The 22927-nt window shown below is 40.8% G+C and overlaps 1 protein-coding gene across 1 annotated transcript in view; it reads left to right on the top strand.

Annotated features, from left to right (window-relative positions):
* Positions 1–22927, top strand: part of CDH8 (cadherin 8) — a 163086-nt gene that overhangs the window by 41055 nt on the left and 99104 nt on the right. The window contains exon 3 of the mRNA XM_054296251.1: positions 17911–18205. Within this exon, the coding sequence (XP_054152226.1) occupies positions 17911–18205 (295 nt within the window). The remainder of the gene's footprint in view (positions 1–17910; positions 18206–22927) is intronic.

Below are 22927 nucleotides of genomic sequence, written 5' to 3'. Positions count from 1 at the left end.
TGGTTTTTTTCCTTGGGTTTTGGTTTGTTTGCATCTCCAATTTTGATAGTTTTTACTTCAGCTGGACATTGGCATGTTCAGAGCAGAGCTGAATCTTTTGATTGCATTTTTCTCACAGAGCTGAAATATGGGCCAGATGTGGATCACAAATAGATCCCTTCTAAAAGAGCATCAAATTTATGGCTGGAGATTTCCACAGCGAGAGCAAATTCAGCCTAATTCATTTGCTAGTGAAATATATTCAAAGCAATCCCAGCAAGGGCTGTGCACAGCAAGGGCTGGGTTTGTGCATCAAGACTTGTAATCCAAAATCCTTTGGCCAAGGTGGGGCCTGTGAAAGATAAACAGGAAGAAATTATTAGGAAGAGACTGTTAAAGAACTAAGGAGATCTCAGGTCTAATAATTTATTTTCCCTTCCCAAAACTCAGTCCATCAGCTTTCACACTCCTGTGTGGTATTTGCAATTTATGAAAACTTGACTCGACCCTTAATGATATCCTATATAAGGTGAGAATATGTTTTAAAAATGTAATATTACCATCTCTGGAAAAAAAAAAAAAGGCAGTTGGATCCCCTGTAGTTGTTGTGCACTCACCCTGGGGTGATGAGAGCCAAGGGATTATGTCCAGGAGCTACCTGTGGTGCCTTGAGATCAGTGCTTGACCCTGAGGAAGGGATCCTTCATCCATGGTGGCCCTGTCCTCGTCACAAATCCCAGATGGGTCTCAGGGAAAGCAGCAGGGTGTTCCCTTATGCACAGTGCCCCAAATAATGGGAAAAAAAAAAAGAAAAAAGGGAGAAAAAAAACCTTGAGAGATTGATTTGAGCATGTGAGGCCTTGACACCACGGGGTGACCCTGTCACTTGGCAGTCTCTGAGCACAGGGATCAATTGTGCCCATCCTTCCCTGAGCCTCCTGCACTGTGCTCCATGTTCCCTGGCACCTGACAACGTGTCTATTGATTTCCAGAGATGTTTTCTGGGGGAAAATTATTGCCTTCACAGGTGAGATTTCTCTGTGCTCATCGTGGATTGCTGAGGAACTGGAAGGGACTGCCGTCACTGGGAATGATGTAATGTAATTTAAGAGGAGACAATATGGGGTGCTTGTCATCCTGTGATGCAGCTCAAAGATTTTCATTACAAACTACGAAAAAAGTAATAATTTAAAGGTCTTTCTAAATCCTACACAAGGAGGAGTTTCAGGAGGTATTCTACAATATAGAATTTACTCCAGTCTTAACTCTTCCTGCTGGGATTATTTATTCAAATTGTGCAGAGAGATGCCGAGTCATAGTTATGACATCCTTTATCACAGACCCACAATACACAATCTTGTTTTTTAAGATATACTAATAGGAAGTATCTTAATCTGTACAACTCAGGAGGATAATCTGTTATTTTAGAGATAAATTAGTATGTACTAGATTGATGATTAGGATGTGGTTACTTAGCTTCTGTTAATTTGAAGCCAGGTGACAAGAGGCTCAATGTGTGGCCAGTGGTGCTGCAGCAAAGAAAGCCAACAGGCTGCTGGGTCACACCAGCAGAGACAGAGTCATTGTCCCTCTCCTGGGTAATGTTGGGAGTGTTGGGCTCAGTTTTGGTCCCTGCTATGCAAAAAAGAGGTGGACAAGCTGGAGAGAGCCCAGGGAAGGGTCACAAAGGTAACCCAAGGGCAGGGAAGTTGCCGTACAGGGAAAGGCTGGGAGGGACTGAGTTCAGCCTTCAGAGAGGAAGGGTTAGGGGAGAACTTATCACTGTGTTCCAGTATTTAAATGGCAGCTGCAAGGAAGATCCTAGCACCATGGATCAGCCTGAGTTGGAAGGGACCACAAAGATGGTCCAGTGCCACCCCTGCCATGGCAGGGACACCTCCCACTGTCCCAGGCTGCTCCAGCCCCAGTGTCCAGCCTGGCCTTGGGCACTGCCAGGGATCCAGGGGCAGCCCCAGCTGCTCTGGGCACCCTGTGCCAGGGCCTGCCCACCCTGCCAGGGAACAATTCCTCCCTAATCTCTAACCCAAACCTGTCAGTTTGGAGCCATTCTCCCTTTTCACCAGGAGTCATATGGAAAAGATGAGGGGTAATGGGTACATTTCCTTGTGGGGAGATTCCAAGTGAACATGAAAAGGATAATCTTCATAATGTGAACAACCAGCCATTGGAATAATCTCCCCATGGAAGCGGTGGATCCCCCACCATGGGGTATTTCTCAGATTCAGCTGCTCAGGCTGCTGGGCCATCTTGTCTAGACCATATTGGCTCTGGCCAATAAAGGTTGAACTAGATGGTCTTTGAGGTCCCTTCCATCCTGCTGTTCTATGATTCCATGAAGTGCTTAAAGCACTCAATATAATGAATATTTGCTGTCCACTCCCGAGTTGAATGCCAATTCTTGTTTATGACATTATAAAGTTAAAAAGAAAGTCCAATAATTGTCTCCAGCAGACTCATTTGCATTATTTCCTCCTAGTAATTACATGAACAATGGGGATTCTCTACCTAAGAGCAAAATACATGTTGATCTGTATGTGCTGAAATATAATCACAGCAAATGTGTTTTAATTATGTGCAGAAGTAAAGGCACGGCAGAAAGCTGCTCTAATATCTACAGAGTGAGTCATCACCTAAAAAGACTAAACATTAAAATAAAGCTGGTTCTAATAAGGAAAATAATTAAATTATGATAAACAAATGAAATGAAATTGCTTTATTTTTTTGTTGGAAGGAAAGGTTTAATTGGAGGATTTGTGTAGGCAGTAGGGATGGCTTTGCTTTTAAAGGAAATAAGAATTTAATTCTCCTAGCACTTGAGAGCTGTTTCTGAGATGAATGACAGATTTTCATTTCATGTGCAGTTGAAAAGTTGAGGAGAAAAGATACTTTTGTGCCACTCAAAATACCAACTCTTAAAACACCAAAAAATGTTTTTGGGTAGGCATAGCATTTTAATTCAATGAAAATGAGACCCCTTACATGATAACAAATAAAATTCACTTAAAAGGAAACATTCTGCTTACATTTTAAACATCCTAAAAAGATAAACATTTTAGAAGAATAAAATTCATGCAGATACAGGTAAAAAAAGAGCTGCTCAATGAAAAATAACATGGAAGAAAACAACATGTTGAGAAAAAATACTGCCTTGGTCTTTCTCTAAACTCTTTTTTCCCTAAATCAACTTTTTAGTAGTATGAATGGTTGGTGTCACTGAATCATTATTCTTGTCCTGAAAAAAAAAATAGGTGAAAAAAGATATAGGTGAAAAAATCAAGGGGAAGGCTGGTATTTTGGGGGTGTCTTCTTGGTGGTCTGAGCAGTCATCCTCAGGACCTTTAAGTGCTCAGTTTGTTCTGTGTTGGGCCTCCATTTCTGTGAGAGTTTCCCCAGCAGTGGGACAGGCAGATGATTTTTGCTTAGCAGAGATGCTCTCTGGGTTACTGTGGTGACACATTTGGCACATGTGATGTCCCTGTATTCAGATCTGGGTGTTGATAAAGTCCCCTTGACTGCAGGAAGACAAATAAAACGGTTGTTCTGGTCTGTGGGAAGCTGGGAGTGAATTGCTGCTGCTCAGGATGTGTGATCACTCACTCTGCACCCCAGGGCTGGATGACATGGCCACTCTGATGATGACTCTCTTTGCTTGGACTATCAATATAAAGTGTCACTTCTAGAAGAGAATCAAGCCAGAAGAGAGCTTTAGCCATAGGCAGGGAGAAGAAACTAGCTTGGCAGTAAGAATAAATAAAGTCTGGGAGTATTCTTGGCAAAAAAATACAGTCATTATTGAATAGAATGTTATCCAAGTCAGGGGGAAAAAACAACTCAGAGGCTCCATATCCATCTCTTCTGCAGTCAGAGAAGGAATTGAAATCCGTGTTAGCTCTGCAAACTCATGGCCTTATAGAATGTAACGCTTTGTGTTCTCCTTGTTTTCAACCAGCTGTTATCCTGATTTCCTTTCATGCAGATTTTCTGGAAAAGCTTCTTCCCACCAAGCAACTCCCCCGTCCCTCTGATGGTGAGGGATTGCTTCTCCAGTGCTTCCCCACAGGCCTAAAAATTCAGTAATTGTCCAATCTCTTGCAGACAAGAGCAGGAAATGGAAAGAAATGTAATTATCAAATGTAAAACTCTCCAGGTAACCCTTAGAATGAATATTTTCATAAGCATTCCTGGATTATTTGGGCATTTTTCCTCTTTGCTGAAGACTGTGTGTTTTTTGGTTTTTATTAAAAAAAGAAAAAAGGAAAAGAAAAGCTCCAACCATCTTGTAATCCATAAACTAGCATCTGGAAGTTAAATATTCTCAGCTTCATTTTCTGTGGCAAGATTTAAATTGCCTAACATTCCTGTAACTTTTTTCTCCATGTGTTTTAGGAGCCATATGCTTGGTATTTATTTCCTTTTGTTTCTTCCTGTTTTCCTATGCATTTACCCCAGATATTTCTATTTCTTAGTTGTTTTCAGCATCCAAACTGGCTGATATTTGGCCTTTGAGTTTCACTACCAGTGTCCCTTTGGAACTACATTTCAGCAGATAGAAGACAGCTGAGATATGAGGATTATTTTTTTCTTGTGACAATACAGCATAATTTAGCTGGAGGCTTTTTACATTTTTCTCTATTATCCATCACCTAATCTGCATAACCTCATTCCTTTTTATTAGTAAGGGACAGATGTTAGACTTGTAACTATTTAGCTCTTATATAAAAGTTATTTTTGAGGGATGAAAAGTAAGTACACTGCATGGAATACAATTTCACTATAATTTTTCATTTTGCCTTAAAAATATAGATTCTTTTTAGATCTAAAGAGTGGTTAGAATTAATGTGATGTTCCTCTAAACTGTTAGAACTGGGCTGAATTGAGATCAGAATAGCAAACAGCAAGTGAGGTTTAAAAAGTTCCAGGTCAGCTGTAAGAAATCCCAGGCATTTGTGGATCTGGTGGCACTGGATCTTTAAATGGGGATTTCCATCCATCCTTGTGGATACTACAATCTCCACGAATGGGGTCCATCTGTAAGGGGCTGCTCATGTAACAACTGAAACCTAAGAATTTTCTGTCTGTCACTGTCACATTTTCGGGAAAAATCCCTTTGCAAGGATTTCTTCTCCTGGGAAGCTGAGAAGCCTCAGAGAAAAAATGAAAACAATAATTATCTAATTTGCTTCTCCCTGTTTTGCTGCTTTGGAATGTGGTTGGAGATTGTTTAATCCAACAGATGAATTGTTTTGACTTAATGACCAATCATGGTCAGGCTGTGTTGGTACTCTGGAAGGAGTCAGGAGTTTTTGATTAGTTAACCCTCTGTAAGTATCCTTTCTCTATTCTTTAGTATAGTTTTAGTATAAAATAATGTCATATCATAAAACAATAAATTAGCTTTCTAAGAACATGGAGTCGGATTCTCAATTCCTCCTTTGTCCTGGGGACCCAGAAGATACCACATCTGATCTTTCTGGATTCTTTCACAGACCTGGACCTGTTAAACCTGCCTATCAATAATATATGAAACCAAAGAAGAATATATAACTGACCCAGGAACTCTGCTTTTCTTATGGATTTCTCCGCTTTTATTGGGAATGTCAGTGCTGCAGTCCCACAGAATTGCTGTTTGTTTTCTCTTGGGTTTTGTGTTGGTTAGAAGTGCAGGGTTTCATCCAACCTTATTATTTTGTCTTGAAAATAATTCTTGAGCTCGTTGTAGCACTGCATTCACATTTCCTCATCACACAGCCAGGAAAGGAAAGGAGACTGGGCAACCCAGGGGGTTTCCCTGCTCAGCCCCCTTGCCAGCACTGCTGCTGTATAATCAGCAGCACTTATGCACCAGGCTGGAGAAAATGATGGCTCCAAGCATTCCTGTCCTTCTGCCTTTTCCTGAGAGCAGCTACCAGTGAGTGAGTGCAGTTGGCACAGCTGAGCCAGGCAGCTCTGGGCCAGCTGTAAACACACACCAAGCCACAGAGCACTGGTGAGGTATTTAAATAGCCTGGCATTTTTAGTGTGGGTGGAAAAAGAATTTGGTTTAATGCTGCTGTGATTGTGATTTCTGACTGGCCATGGTTCCAGCACGTCTCAAAACAGAGTTAACCTTTGATGAGCCAAGATATGTTGGTTAAATCAATCAGTTTTTCTGACAGAATATTCCTAACAAGACTGACCAATATTGCATTTGACACTGCTGATATTTTGTTGAAGAACTTCATGCAGCAGATGATCTTTCAGTTAACTTTGCCATCAATGTCCATTTACATACCCAATAATCCCATCTCCATAGGCAAACAAAACATTCCATCTCCTATATCCTGAGTAAATGCAATAAGGCAGCTTTACTGACTTGATAAATAATCTCAAGCATTTTACTTCATTTCAGGGTTGTGCTATTTTCAACACTTTATTATATACCAGTCAGATAATTGTTAATCTCATTATTTATCTCATTTGTATGGAAGTCAGTTACACATCTTTTAGCTATCAGAAAAAGTATAAAAAATAAACTTGTAGGCCAGTGGTAAACTCTGACTTTAATTGGGCTATAAATTGTGGAGTCACAATATGAATTAATAACTAGATGTTAGTTGTGATGGGTTTTTTTTTGATGGGGATGTCTTTTCTTCTGTATCATTCTTTGTGCTTCTCATTGAGTTTTGTCTCTTCAAATATGAGACAGAGACTCCTACTGACGTGCTAGGATCAGGCCCTAAAACCATTCAAATTAAAAAGTAATATCAGGACTAGAAATTTTTGAAGGAATTCACCTCTACTTTTCTGATGAGTTTGACTCATACTGAATCCATAGGTGGCAACTGTAGAAATTAGCCAATATCTTGGAAAGTTGTTTTTTTCCCCCAAGCTATGTATTTTGGGTTCATTCTTGACTCTGGTTTAGGAGCAGGGAAGGTGAAAAAAACCCCATTTGCTATTTCCCCATCAACAGAGGAGAGTGAGGTAAGCCTATAGCATGCAATGTAAGAGTCCTTGTGGCAGCAAGGACCTCTGTGTGTTATTGCAGTGCAGGTAATTAATAACTATTATTTACAGCTCAGTACTGGCTGCATTGTCCCCTGCCTGGCTGCCATTTGGTGCTCTCAGCAGATTTCCCTCAGGAACTTCAGCAGAAATAGCAGGAACCTTCATAAGATATTTGGATTTTGGTCCATTCTTGTATCCAGGGTATTATTTGGATCATTTAAGAGCTCAACTTCACTTCTCAGTATTGTACCTCTTCTTCATCTTTTTAAAGGTGGCTTTTTTGTGGGCTTCTTATCCTGAGCACACATTTTATTAGAGAAACCTCAGCAAAGTGCTTGGAGATCTTTGAAGTTCTCCCTCATGCAGCTGTTTGCCTCGTTTGTTGTTCCTTTTATGGAATTTATGTTCTCCAGTGGGCAGCCTGATGATCAGTTCTTTGAAGGAGAGGGAATACAAGTCCTGTGTACTTAAAAGATCATCAGAAATCATTATTTAGTCTCATATACCTCAAGGGCTGCCCCAGGCTGGGCCAGCACAGGAGGGACCTGGAGCTGCTCAGAGAGCCCAGAGGAGGCTCCAGGGTGAGCAGAGGGATGGAGCAGCTCTGCTGGGAGGAAAGGCTGGCACAGCTGCCATTGTTCACCTGCACAGGAGAAGCTTTGGCTGAGCTCAGGGTGGCCTTGCAGGGCCTGAAGGAGCTGCAGGAAAGGTGGAGAGAGACAATTGCCAAGGGCTGGAGGGACAGGAGCCAGGGAATGGCTGCCAGTGCCAGAGGGCAGGGCTGGCTGGGATCTTGGCAATGAGGAATTGTTCCCTGTGAGGGTGGGCAGGCCCTGGCACAGGGTGCCTGTGGAGGGATAGAATGTAAGAAAATAAAGATAGTGCAGAAGGTAATCTCACCCGTGAGGATCTACAGCTGTACAAATCACCAAAGACTGGGAACTTGCCCCTAACAGGCCACAGCTGTGTCCAATAAGATGAGTGCTACAAAAGAGTGGGTTAGCTGGGTGAGGAGAGAGAGAGAGAGAGTTTGTTGGCTGAGCTGTGAAGGAGTCACTGCTGTGAGGAGGTGACCACGAGAAATCACTGAGAAGGTATGGAACTTTCACAATAAGATGACAACAGCCCAGAGCAGCTGTGGCTGCCCCTGGATCCCTGGCAGTGCCCAAGACCAGGTTTGACACTGGGGCTTGGAGTGACCTGGGGCAGTGGAAGGTGTCCCTGTGATGGCACTGGATGAGCTTTAAGGTCCCACCCATTCTCTGGTTCTTTTCCTGCTGTCTTTACCATAATGAGTATCCTCTCCTTCCAGGGGAATGCAGGACAGCTGCTCACCCATTCTTCCTGCAAGGGGCATTAGGGACAGCAGGAACAGCTGAATGGGGACAAGGCCATATGGGGTTTGGGCTGTTCCCTGCTCACTGAGTGCTACGAGCTCCCCCCAGCTTGTGTGGGCACAGCAAACCAACAGTGATTCAGCCATCATTAAATTAGTGCAGATGTCTCCTGCAGCCTCCCACAGGAGTCTTTCCATGAGCTCAGACAATTTGGATAAAGGTCTAGACTAAATCATTGCTAAGTCTATATGGATTCTGACTGGCTTGAGATTGACATATGTTACACACTTCCAGCTCCTGAGATACTGATTTGTACACAAGTTGGCTGTATCCATGCTGAGCCAGAGCTGCTTTTTTTATTTGATGGGATGCTGACCCCAGATTTTGGGTGTTTCGAATCACAGGTAGCTCAGGTGCTTATAGCAAACGACATAAATACTCTGAACAGTTCCCACACTTATAGCACTGCTAATTTTTCTTCCTTTGAAACAAATTAGGTTATCTGATGTGTCAAAAAAAGGTGATAATTGTCCCTGACACTTCAGCTTCCAAATGTCCTGGGCAGGGGTCTGCAGGTCTCAGTTCAGGTTGCTAGAGGATCAGAGGTAACACATCACTAGGAGTGAAACCCTGCTGGAGCAGGCGCAGTGCTTCATTTCTGCATATTTAATACTGCCAATGTGTGATGGTTTATGCATCCTCTCCCTGCTCGATTCCTCCAGAAAAGCATTAACAAAGGCAGAAGCAATGATCTTTCTCTAGTGGTTTAAGGAATATTTCAAATTTAATGGTGTTGCAAATTGATTGCATTATGAGAGACATAACCTTTGCAAGTGAGTTTGTAAGAAATTCACAGGAATGCATGACTTAGTAGAAATGCATGGGAAATTACATTAGGAAGCTTTGGAAACCGCACAAGTGATGAGGCAAATAACTCCTTGTGAAACTGCATGAAATGATAATAACTAGTTTCAACCAGGTTCCTCCAAATAAGTTACAATTCTGCATGAGTTATCCCTAATAAACATCTAACTGCAAGAAAAGAGGGAAAAATAATCAAATTATCCTCATGTTACATCTATTCATTCTGATGTATGACACTCTGATGTTGCTATGTAATTGCAAACAGAGCAGCTCTGAAGAGCTGGTTCTGGTTTGTTTGACATCTCATAAGGAGTTTGTTTTGTAGCATTTCCTAGTTGTGTTTATTTTCACATTCTAAGTAATTTAAAAGATATTTCAAGTAAGAAAAAATTGCTACTGCACCCCTGTGAACAGTTCACAGGTTACTGTAAGTGCACTAGAAATCAGTCATATTGTCACCTGTAAGCAGATAGTTTATAAGAGAAGCAATATGTAAGTACCCACAATTTAATTTTTCAGCTCTCTTTATTTCACTGTTACCTTCTCAACAGCTTTCAATTTTAGCTCGAGCTGGCTGCAGAGCTGATGTTTATATTTCTCCACTGTAGCTGTGTTTGACAGCCAATTGCTAGAGAAGAGCTTTCTATTTGCACTGCCAGCTTTACACATTATGTGGTTTTAGACAGTACTTACTTCCTTGCTCAGACACTGAAGGATGTTAAGCAGTAATCTTAAATTTGAAAAATTACCTTCCAAAAAAAAAGGTATTTTACTGCTTTCAGGCTGGTTTTATTAAATATTATTAACAGGAGACATCCTGCATGGATTTGAAATTCTTTTATTAAGAAAGAAGACAGGTTAAATATATTATCTCTGGGACCCTCCCAATCATTTTGAGCAAAACATGAGAAGAAGCCAGGCTGGTGAAAGCAGCTGAAAGCAGGGCCTTGAAGGATTTTAAAATCATGACAGTTAAATATGCTTAAATAAATAGAAATATCTTCTCTGCTTTGACCGCTCTGGCCTGTTGTACTTTTCTGTGCCTTGACTGATCTAGGCTCTAAGCTTGTCTAGTTTGGCAGATTTTGTAAGCAGCCTTCAAATTACTGCTGTGCCTACATAGTGATTAACTTTTTTATTCCTCTTCTGCAATCCAAAGACTATGTGTTCTGAGCTATGGCTTTGACATTCACTTGAGGAAATCACTTCAACAACACAAAGAGGTCTTGGTGCCCAACTGCAGTGAACTCTGGGCCCGAGAATGAAGCCTGGCAAGTTCTAATAAGCTTTTAAGGAGGAAAGGAAAAATACAGCTCAAACAACAAGGCAGGAAATCTCAGAACATGGTGAATAAGGTGATGATGATTAAATGGACAGCAGAGTAGGATTTGGGATGTGGGAGCTTCTGAGCTTCTGGTGAGCCTGGGGAATGGGAGTTCCTATAGCTTATGGTCTCGTACAGCCAACTCCATACTTTGTCTACATAGAGGATGGATCACAGGTTAGCTTCTGCTGGCAATAAAATTGACAGCCCGAAGGGAAGAGCCCTCTGAAGTCATTCCTAGAGGCTTCACAGGCCTTACATGTAGCAAAAACTACAGCACTGTTTGTGTCCAAGACTGACAAGCTGGAGGAGGGAGCAAATGGCTTTGCTGCTCTTTCTCTGAGTTGGGAAAAGAGTGACAAGTGCAGGAGGAGGCACTGTTAATTATAATGCCTGAAGCACTGGAATTGTTAATGTAAGAGCTTGACCCCAAACAGTGGGAGATGACAGAGACTTTTTTTCCCCCATAAAGACACAAAAAAGGGAATGTGTTTTACAAGACTAAAGCTGCATGCAATTTTTGAGGCTCTCTGTGCCCAGCTCTCAGATCTCCTGTGGTGAACCACTGTTCACTGTAGATGAAATAATAGGGAAGTAAATGAGATGGGAAAGGATTCCTCTTTGGCAGCGTGACACAACTTCATCTCATGCTTCCAAGTGTCAGGAACAGTTGGGTTAAAAAAATCCAGAGCCGCTTCCAGGAGCGGTGTGTGCTGGAACAGGGGAAAGGAACAGCAGTCTGGCTTCAGAAATAGTTGCATGAACTCCCAGCTGGGCAGAGAGCCAGCTACAAAAAGGTGCCAGCCATCTGAGGCCACTTGCCACGGGACATTTGGGTGTTAAGGAGCCGGGGACTGGAGGCGTCAGGCCAAGCTGCGGTGGGACGGGTCAGGTGTGGCACGGCGTTCTCAGGACAGAAGGGAGGACAGATGGTATTCCCAAATGGAAAGGGCCAAGGCCAGAGCTAGGCAAACAGAAAGCTTTAGCTATCATCTGGCTTAACATAAGGACTCAGAAACAGCAAGGTATGTGAGGAATGTGTGCAGGAAAAATCAGGCTGAGAGCGGGGTTTGGGTGGGAACAAAGCACCTTGTCCTTGTCACCATCACAACCACAGGTGGAGTTGGGGGAGGCTTTGCATAGGCTGTCAACAGTGAAACAGCACCAGAAATACCTAAAAATTCTAATTGCAAATTTGTATGGAGATTAACTGGAGATAAATGCATGAAGCTGTCTAAGAATGGCTTGAGCAGTCCCACGGTCTGGATGTTTTTTCCTAATGTGAGTCTTTGAGAGACTGAATGTGGGTTTATCTCTTCCTCTGTTCCTCCCATTTGTAAAACCAAGTAGAGCTGTATTTTTTTTTTTTTCTCCCAAGACATTAAACAAAATTAGATATTAAAGATTGTTAAATCAGCCTGGTGGGGAAGGCAATAAATGATACAGAAAGGACCAATGGCACTGTGGCCAGGAAGGATTCAGATCAAGATTCAGGCAGGTTCCTGAGCTCTTTCCTTGCATCAGCTGGTCATAATCAGTGGATTAAAATAACCTGACTGTTAGAACACAGGCTTGTCTGCAGTTTTCAAACAGCAGCTCACTCCAGTGTGCTGTGGGATGATACCAAAAGGTAAGCAATGAAAAGTCATTTGTGCACAGTTGCAGCATAAATATAAACAGAGACAAAATTAGCAAATCAAATAGAATAAAAAAGCAGTAGCAAAGAATAAACAGAAACATAAAAGAAGCCATCTGGAATCAAAGATACTCAAATGACATGGTAGGAAACTGAGGCAGACAAAAGCAGAGATTACACTCTTAAATGAAATTGTTAGGGATATTACTGCTTTAATTCCCTTTGAATCTGGCTCTGAAACTGCAGCTGAGAAGTGTGAGCAGTAATGTTCTTTGACAGTTACTCCAGAGGCTTCAACTTACATGATTCCTGGATTTTAAATGGAACCTTTGTCATCCATGGACATGTCTTTTTCCCTTCTGAAAGTGTTCCAAGGACTGACATTATGTCAAGAGCATCAGCTCTGTGCCCCAATTTGTCATTACCCTGAATAATAATGCAGAATATTTGATTCTCCTCTTCCCCACTGTGCACTTAATAATTCCCATTACTAAAGATGGGACCAACCTATTCACTGAGAAAATGAAAGATTGAAACATTAAATTGAAATTAAATTCACGTTATTAATTCTGTGTTGTGTGGAAGCGAATCAAATCTATTTATAAGAGTTTAATTAGGAATGACCCTTTAAACTGCGGGTCAACAATAAACATGTTCATTGTCCATGATGTGTCAGAGCACATCAACAATATACAGAAAAACTTCCTGTAACTCCTAAAGACGTTCATGTTTTTAGGAAAAAAACATCCCTGCAAAGCCATGGGCAGAAAGCAATGCCTGAAGAGTAAGGTGCATTACAGTTTTTGAAAGCATTTTGAAGCCCAGAATACAGTTTTTGATATATATATAAAATGGTTGTAAAAGTCACTAAAACCCTTCCATACTTTCACAGAACGAGTGAGAGCTTCTTAGAAGCCAGCAGTTTCAGAAAAGAGTCATAAAAAGCTGAAAATTCCATCTCAAAGTCCATTAAATGGGGTCTGCCTCATAAATGAGGAATTTTATTGCAAGGCAAAGGTAAAAAATAGAAGAAGAACCTGAAGCATGAGGACAGTGCTGGTGTCTGTGAAACATCAGGTGAAAATCAGTGAGGCACCCTTAAAAGAAAAGATTCCAGAGTTAGGACAGGGAAGGGTGATGCAGATTTTAAAATGAAGTTTTAAGGGCAGATGATTCCTTTTCCCTTGAAACAAGTACGGGGTAATTCCCTTGTAATTACATGAGGATGAATTAATTACTTTCTAACAAACTCAAATAAAAACTTGACGACATAATACCATCTTCCCTTGCCTTAATTAAAAATGTCCAGGAGCATTTTCATAATGTGTAGATGCTTCCCCACATGAAATATCTCTATATTTATTCTTTTTTTTTTTACTGATACGAGGAAATTGGGATTACATCTCCTCCCACTGATGGGGGATCTATTATGGGCTGTTGTGTATCAAGTTGCGCACCAGCACCACAGATCTGGGAGGGCTGGAAGTGCCCAATCCTCCTGCAGAGGAAAACCAACAGCTTTCTGCTCATCTGGGCATGGCTCAGCCCCAAGTGCAGGATGCACTCTCCTGATGGTGAACACATGGAATTCTTTGTGCTGAGCAGCCTGTTGCTTTGGCTGCCGTGGGTTTGCCAGGTAGCTGAGTTGAGAGCAGGTGAGACAGCTCCCATCTGCAGAGGAGGCTCCTGAATCTGCTCAGAATTGCAAAGGAGCTTCACCAACCTCGCTCCCAGCCTTTGTCCATGCATTAAATCCCTGGCTGCTAATGCAGTTTGGAGTCAAGGACTTGCTAAGAAAACCTTGTCTGAAATATGCTGAACAAAGAGTTATGGAATAGGAAAATTTAATAACAGTCCCACGCTCATGGAGCTGTGTTTTACTGCAGAATAACACTTTTGCATCTGCAGAATACAGAGGCTCTTAGAATCAGATTCATCTCTGCAGTTTCCCTGGCATGGATTTTATTTATATATGTTTGCAATGTATGTACATGAAAGGCTATAAATGCATTTTATGTCCTTGGATAGTGTGTTGGCAAGACTTTTAGACGTGCATTAGTGAAAACAATGTTAATTTTGTGGTAGCACCCTGTGTGTGCTGTTCCGGTTAGTCCTGGCTTCATTTATTACCATCTGTATTATCAGATAGAACAGCAAAGGAATTAATAAAGACTAGAAATTGCTCTAATCTGAGGGTTCATTTGGAGTGAATGTAATTTTTTAGGGAAAAAAATGATCTGTGCTGAGGCTACAGGGGAGCTGTTAGTAAGGTATTAATACAGGCCATCTGCATAACCATTAAAACTCAGAGCTGCTCCAAAGTCACTCCTGTCTCCGTAAATCCAGGCATGAATTGGGTGATGGACTTGCATCTGCTGCTTTAAGAGAGAGAGGTGTGTGGATTTATAGTCCCCCAGGCAGGGCAGTGATGGAGAAGATGATTTCACTTCCTTTGAAGTCTAATGAAGTGAATCTCACATAATGGAAGTGATTTTACCTCTCTCTGAACAAGATGAGGTTCTCCAGTAAATGTGTTTGTTTGTTTTGGGGTGCTCTCTGGCAGTGGGACACTGGGGCAGAGACAGATATTTTCTGCTTCAAGCAGAAATTCTTGTTACATCTGGATGATGCTCTGAAAAAGGTCAGCTTTCAAGTATAGGTGCAGCAAATAAAGCTGCAGATGTGGAAAGCAGTTTCATATTTACATTTGTGAGGCTTTTTTGAGCAGAAAGCACTATTCACTTCTCACATTCATTATGCCCTTCTATCATTCACCTAGATCCTATATAATTATGTGTTTAATGATCTTCACCCTTCACACGAACACAGCTTGCTGAAGCTTGACTCTTGCAGTAAATTATCATTCATGTCTGCTAGGAGAGAGGAAATATTACTTGGGAAAAATGCTCTGCTATCTGACTTAAGATTTCAGTCTGTGATATAACTTTGTAGTAGGTGATGATGACTTAATCTTAAATCTAAACAATAAAATGATTTTGGAGAAGTGGCCCTTCCATAGGTGATTTGTTATTATATTTTGATATTAGAGTGTAAGGACTTCAAAACCTAGAAAAGTTATCTTAATTATTTAAGTCAGTTTGGATGCTTCCCATAGATTGTCATAAATGCCACATTTATGTCTTGGGGTTTTTTTTAATTAAAAAACTAAAAAAGAAAATAAACCCCACTTATATAAATCTATATATCCATATATCCCACATGTAAATCTTTGGGTAAAAACTGATCTTCCACTCATCAGAGTTAGTTTCAACTTTAATATTATAAGATGCTCCTATCTCTTGTACTTTATGTTTAACCCTTCACCTTGTAGTGTTTCAAATAGCAATACTTGAATAACAAATAGCAATTCTTGCTTTTAATACAATGGAATTTATGGTAATTATAGACATTTTTATCATTTTAACTGTTGGTATATCACTGGAACTACAAAGGTTTTATAGCTCTGCATTAATATCTACCAGAACTGATTTATGAACCATAACTGCTGTTGGATATTATGGGTAAAACCTGAGATTACACACACAGTCTCTCTTAGTTATTAGCAAATAGCAAATTCTAGAATGTTTAAGCCTTTTCAAATGTCTGTGTGGGATATCTGGTTTATTCTTAAAAGTTCAGATTTTAGCTTTTTATTGTGTGGCTGGGTGAGCTGAGACATTCCCAGTTCCTGTGCTGAGCTGTGGGTGTCCAGACAGTGCTGTGATATTACATCACTCTAACTCAGCTCTGAACATGCTGCCAAAACCTTCATATGCAATGTTAATGCCGTATAGATTTTATTCAGGGAGCAAACAGATGCTTAAATTATAAACAGTCTGTTTAAAACACAGATTCTGGATTGATCTTTACAGGCTCTGGGGCTCTGAAAATAAGGGTCATAAGGACAGTAATCCTAAATCCAAAAGGAATTGTGTTAACTTTCTGAGCAGACCAAGCTGTGACACCAACCAAGAGGAGCAAGAGGAGAGGGCAGTGCCTCAGTAAATGGGGCTGATTGTTCTCAAGAGGAGCTGATGGCAGGTGCAGAAAGAAAAGCAGATTGAACTTTTGGAAAAGGGACTCAGCTGTCACTTGACATCTCTGCGTACGTTCCTGTGGGCTGGGTAGAAAGAGTGAACTGGATTGAGTCATGCACATTCACAGCTAAAGTGCTCTGAAAAAGTTGTTAAAACAATGGTGGGGTAATAAAATGCTGCCCAGCAAAACAGAGAGGATGAGTTTACACCTCGTTGGGTCGTGGGAGTTGTGTCATTATTGCAGAGCAGGGAATGCACTGGTGGCCAGGATTTTCTCTCTGTAACAAACCAGATGAACAGGGAAATCAGCCCTGGCTGCCGCTGTCCACTGTGCTCATTGCAACAGACAGAGCTTTGTGTTTGCTGAACCCTTGAACAGCTGAATTCCTGAACAGGTGAGCTGCAGATACAGCTGTTTGTGACCAATTGTGGGCAGGAGGACCTGCAGAGCCACTTGTGCCATAAGAATCTCCTGTGGTTTGGCTGCAGCTGGTGTTACAAGGCTTTTTTTCACACCTATTGTAATATCCTAATGCCATCTCTTATTCTAAATGATGCTGCTGCCTGGCCCTGGCAACCCCTGCTATCAATTGAGAGTAAAATGCATAACCAGCAACAACTTCTGTTGAGCTGTCTGCCCAGAATGAGCAAACAGGAAAAAGCCTTTAGTGATGGTTGTAACTCATGGTGCAACCTAAGCAAGTTCTACATATTTCCTTCAGACTGTCTTTTGTAAGGCAGAGATAAATAATAATAAATGCACGTTACATTTTTAATGATGTTGTTCACTTCTTATTGATCATATTGAGTGTGTTGGACCTAACAGTAAACAGAATTTAAACCCCTATTACTGGGTATTCAAGTTATTATCCTGTATTTTTGAATGTGTTGACAGTGATACATATGATCCAACCAATTCCCATTCTCACAACTTAAAAATTATTGGAGATAATCTGATATGCAGTATTTGGCTCTGAGCTTACCGAAAAATCAATGAAAGTCCTTTGTCCCCTGGTTTTTAATTAATAAAAGCATTAAAAATAAATAATGTATTTCTCATACTGTTTCAGTTTATTATAATTCTCTCTTGGTTTTTGAAAAGCCAAATAGAAATTTAATAGAATTTTTTTTCCTGATGGGGCTTTGAGGAGAATGGGAAGATGTGTGCTTCTGCCAGGGCACATACTTTTGGAATAAAGATCTTAGAACCTTTTAGGTTCTGCAAAGATCTGAGTTGTGATATGGTTTTTAATTTCTCTGACTGCTGTCTGTGACAAGATTCCATAGATGCCAGTGTTCAGCCATTTCCAGTCACCTGGAAATAAGTTGAAAGTAATAACTAAAAAGAAGAGGTTAGATTAAAACATATGTCATGGTTAACCCTTCCCTCACCCTTTGGGCTGATGATGGTTCTGAAGGCATTTACAATTTAGAATGGGGATTTAAAATATATATAACAGCTGCTTTTTAAATAGAAAGTCTAATTATGCCTATGATTGCATCAATTTTTGATTAGTATGCATACAAATCCCTGCTCTCCATGTGTATTCAAGCTGAGCTGTGGATCACTGGTGCTGGAATTGAAGCACAAAGGATCAGCTGACAAAATGTAGAGTTAGACCAAAGCAAAAAAAAACAAAACAAAACAAAACCCCCAAAAATCTGTGTGTACTTTTTTCTGTCTCTAAAATGTGTTTTTTTTTTTTTTTTTTTCCTTCTTTTTAGCTACACACAGACCTGGACCCTGGCAGCAGCAAAATCAAATATATCCTGTCAGGAGATGGAGCTGGAACCATCTTTGTGATCAACGACAAGACTGGAGACATCCACGCCATGAAGAGGCTGGACAGGGAGGAGAAGGCTGAGTACACCCTGACAGCCCAGGCCGTGGACAGGGACACAAACCAGCCCCTGGAGCCCCCCTCAGAATTCATCATCAAGGTCCAGGACATCAATGACAACGCTCCTGAGTTTGTGGAGGGCCCCTACCACGCCACGGTGCCAGAAATGTCTGTAGTGGGTACGTATGTGCGAGCTCTCCCTGCTCACAGCCTGGGCTGTGCCAGGAGGCTGTTGAGTTGGTGATGAATAATAAGGTATTTATTATGTTGTTAGCCTTCATTTGCATATTTTCAAATCTTTTCTTGGCCAGAGCTTTCATCTGCAGCACAATAGCCGAGTCCCTCAGTAGTAAGGAAATTATTAACAGCTGTATTAATGTCTCTTTGTCCAACAACACTTTAATGGGCTAAATTTATATTTCCCTTCTGACACTGCAGTTAGAGAATTGTTATTGAGAAGGATTTATCAAGATTTGCTCCAGCATGATGCTTTAATCCTATTGATATTTTGTTGATGTTTAATTATCTGTTTGTTGTTTTCCTACACTTGCAGGGCATTGATACATACTTATTTGTTTTCCTCTAAGTGCAACTGTAATCAGGGAAAAACATTGAAATGAAAGATGCTGTGTCTGGGAATTGATGGTTGGGCTGTAGAATGGACTTAACCAATTAGCCACAGGATTTGCATGGATGATGGAAGGGAAAAGCAGAGAAAGCTGTGGAAAAAGATGGTGAAAAGGGAAATTAACTGTGTGAAAGCAGAAAAGAGAAAGGAGAAGAACATAATCTTCTTAATATATTTTACTTATATTTATTCATTTTGTCGGATTAGTGTGAATCTCTTTCTTCGTGGATTAATATATTAGAATCTTTTCTGCATAGTTTGTCTCTGTGTGTGCAAGTGAATGTCCTTACAGAGGCAGATATTGACACACATAGAGTGCAGCTCACCTTCAGCTGTCACTGAAACCAAGGGAAGCAAACCCACCAAACCAAGAGAATCCATTTTAGGGCAATACAAAAATTCAGCATGAGCAAAGGCATCAAAATCTGGCCATGAAATGCGGAAGAATTTCTAATGCATTTTAGTGTTAGGTTGAGGATAATGTGCTTTTCAGTGATTTGTCTACATCTGTCAAAGCAAGGTAATTGAAGGAGTGTCAAGGCACTTTGTGGAATAAAGCAACACCCTATCACAAAGTTTCAAAAACACCACTCTCTGTTATTTAGCTAAAAAGAGGAGAAATGTGAGGAGCCAGAACCATCCTCTCACTCACAGCACAGAGAGTTCCACTGAGTCATTGTCAAATACAAGTGTGAGTGCACGGTCAAACCTGACACTTCATCTTTTAAATCTACTCTGCTCCAACAGATTTTCAAATCTTCATTGTGCCAAAAATGATATGTGAATTTTTGAGCCTGCATTTCAATTCTTTTACTAAACCATAGCTTTTATATGTTGAGTTACTTTTAATTATACAGCAGCACAAACATAATATGGATCTGCTTTCAGAAGATATTTCAGCCAAGCTCTAGGTGAGCAAATTACTTAATTAAATAAAATGAGAATAGAAAACCAAACCAAAACAGAGCAGTGTGGGAGAAGGAGGAAGGAAAATTGAATGCTGTCACTCCTTATGTAAATGGGATTTATGTAGTATTCTAGGAGAAAAAGGAGAAAGATATATGCAAGAAAAGAAAAGATGGTTTCTGTTCACAAAACCTATATAAAAATATTTATATCTGTGCATATTTATATTCTGTGATAAAGACATGGCCTTTATCCAAGCAGTATGCACTGTAAAGAAGAGAAGAAAAAAATGCCCAAAACTGAAAACTTTGAGAGGAAACTAATCAGGAGATGAAGAAAAATCTAATAAATTGTTAACATGAGGTTTAAAAGATGGTAAATGCAATGCGAGTAAGGGAATAAAAGAGAATAAGAAATGAAATATTAGTGAAAGGGAGGTAAAGTCAGAATGGAGAAAGAGTGAAAGAGGAGGGAAAAGTGTGAAGAAAAGTAATGAGAGATGAATTGTAAGTTGAAACTTCATGTAGGAAAACTGTTATAGAGGATTGTAGCAGAAATGACCAATGGCTGGATGTAGTTAGGGAATAGCCAAAGGGGCTGGCTCCACAGGAAAATGTTTCATCTGTTCCCCAAACATCTTGGGGGAAAGAGAGACACTGAACTGCCTCTGAAATGACAAAGTTCTATGTTCTTATGGTTTGTTAGGCTGCATGAAAGAGTTTTGTCCACAAACAAGTGTGTTCTAACAACAGAAATGATCATTACCATTACTAAAACAATCTGTGTGGTAGAGATTTGCAATAGATCATCTGACAGGTCTGGGGTTTATCACTGTAACTCTGAGAGTTTTGCACATTTATCCCTTAGGATCCTTGGCCCTTCCAGCTGTTTTACATGACATTCCTAGGGGTACAGATTTCCAAGCTGCTGCTCCACAGAAGCACCAATGTGCACCCCTGCTCTTTTGTTGAGAAACAAAATCTATTTCACTGCTGTTGCTTCAAAACTCAGAGAATGTTCCTGATTGCATTAATGGGACAGGAGTGAGTGTGAAGGCTCTGAAGTAGAGGCAGTGGAGTCTGTGTCTTAATCTCTGATGGAACCAAATGTCAAGGCTGCAAAGTAGAATATGAGAGTGCTACCCTTCATCCCTTCATTAATGTTGCTGTTACTATTTCCTTCTGCTTTCTTCCCTTCACCCACAGGTAGCAACATCAAAAGATGAAGGAAAAGATTCTCTGTAGATTATTTCAGGTTTTTTGAAGTTTTTTTTAGTCCTCTTAAAATTAGATTAGCTCTTCTGTAATGTTTACAAAAAAAAAAATTGTCTCCTTTCAGAGTTCAAGGAATTTTCACTTTCCCCCCGCTAAGAGTATTTCACTTCCATTATCCACTTACTTAATTCCCTTAAAGAGATCTCCACCCACTGCCAATTTCTTGCCTTGACTTTTGTACAACACAGACATCACTAGGCAGTGTTCTTACTCAGGATAAAACAAAGTTCTGCTGAACCTTTTCTTTCCTCAAAATGCTTATATCAATTTTCTGCTCTGAAACAGAAGAGGAACTCATATGCTCTCTATATATAGTGCTTATGTAATGAGGATGCAGTACAAGGCATTTTATTTTTGGGCCTCAGGGGAAGGCAATGCACGAAATACAGATGAAGGCTTTAACCTTTCATTGTTCTAAGGTTCTAACACGATGCAATTTTTCTAATAGGTGCCTTAGACCTGGTCTTATGCTCCTGGCCAGAGGAGATCTATTATAGGAATGTCAGGTGTTATTTTGACTATCTAGAACTGGAATGAAACACTACGGGGATGTGAAACCAGATTCAAGCTGACAGAGAGCAGGTTTAGATTAGAGATGAGGAAGGAATTGCTCCCTGGCACAGGGTGCCCAGAGCAGCTGGGGCTGCCCCTGCATCCCTGGCAGTGCCCAAGGCCAGGCTGGACACTGGGGCTGGAGCAGCCTGGGACAGTGGGAGGTGTCCCTGCCATGGCAGGGGTGACACTGGATGGTCTTTAGGGCCCCTTCCACCCCAGTTTTGGGATTCTGTCCCTCCCTGCAATGTGTGCCAGCCCATGAGGGCTCCGTGTGTGTGCCAGCATCCAAGAGCCGCACGTGGCCACGGCTTCTTCCCCTGCTTGGTTTTTACTCTGTATTTTGGTGCTCTCTGGAAAATCCTGCTTCCCTGCTGAAACAAAAGGATTTGCATGGCTGTCCTCCCACTCGTGGTGCACAGAGGATCAGTATTACCCGGAGCTCTCTCTGGGAGGAGTGCTGCTCACTTCTCAGCTGTCTGTGCAGAACACACTCCCACACTCGCGCTCGCTGCCGGCCGCGCCACTGCGCTCTGAGTTATTCTGAAATAATTTCTTTCTCTCTCTGAGCAAACACACCAGCACATTCCAGAAAAAAAAAAAAAAAAAAGTTTTAAGAACTAAACTGAATTTTTTTTACTGTAATTCTCACATAATCTACCATAGTAAGCCCTGCTCCCCACCTCCAAAAATGATGAATTTGCTTGTGAAAGCTAATAGTGTATATGGAGAATATGTTCTTTGGTGAAACTGTGCACTTTAATCTTTTAATTATGGTATTAATTTTCTTAAAGAATTAAAGATCAAAAAGTGAAATCTGTGGAATTACTTCGTTATGGCAAGTATTACAAATAGGAAATAATTTAATTTTTTCTGTAAATCTTGTTTAATCACTTTTAAGCCTAAAAGGGCACACTGGGGTAGAAACTCAGTTAAAACCTTAAAAAAAAAAAAAAAAGGATTTATCTGTGCTTCAGGGAGTAAGAACCCCAAGGCTCTATTTTTTTCCCTCCCCATTTGTCTGTGAGCTCTGTATCTATGCCTGCAATGAAGACAGAATATTATGTAAATGAATGAGCAAGCTTAGAAGATCCATAAGGGTAATTGGAACAAGTTCTGTAGCTTATTTAAAGAAAAAAGAAAAAAAAAAAGAAAGAAAAGAGGAAAAAGAAAACCCCACACCTTCCCTTGAGCGTGTTCTGTTTCTGTGTTACCTTCTCAGCTACACACAGATTCATGAATTCCCCAAAACATGAGCAGAGGTGGTAATGGGAGCCAAAGTGGCTATTGTCTCCTGACAGCAGAGTTTTGGGAACCCTTTTTTCAGGGGAGGAATGAGGAGTGAAATCTCTTGATTTCGCTCTCGGCGAAGCCGGGAGTGTTTAGACAGCGAGTGTCATGTTGAAAGACAGGAGACGACTGAAGCAGAGTGACAAACGTGTTGGTGAAATAAAAAAGGACACAGATGGAAAAAGAACAAAAGCCAGAAGGGAAGAGAATTCTCTCATAGTTTGCCTGAATTAAGGTAAACAGGAAAACTT

Source organism: Melozone crissalis, unplaced genomic scaffold (genome assembly GCF_028551555.1).
Source record: "Melozone crissalis strain CALT ecotype California unplaced genomic scaffold, PUWL_Pcris_2 ptg000007l_1, whole genome shotgun sequence".
NCBI lineage: Eukaryota > Metazoa > Chordata > Aves > Passeriformes > Passerellidae > Melozone > Melozone crissalis.
Note: the sequence above shows the minus strand (reverse complement) of the source record. Positions and strands in the feature narration are given on the sequence as shown.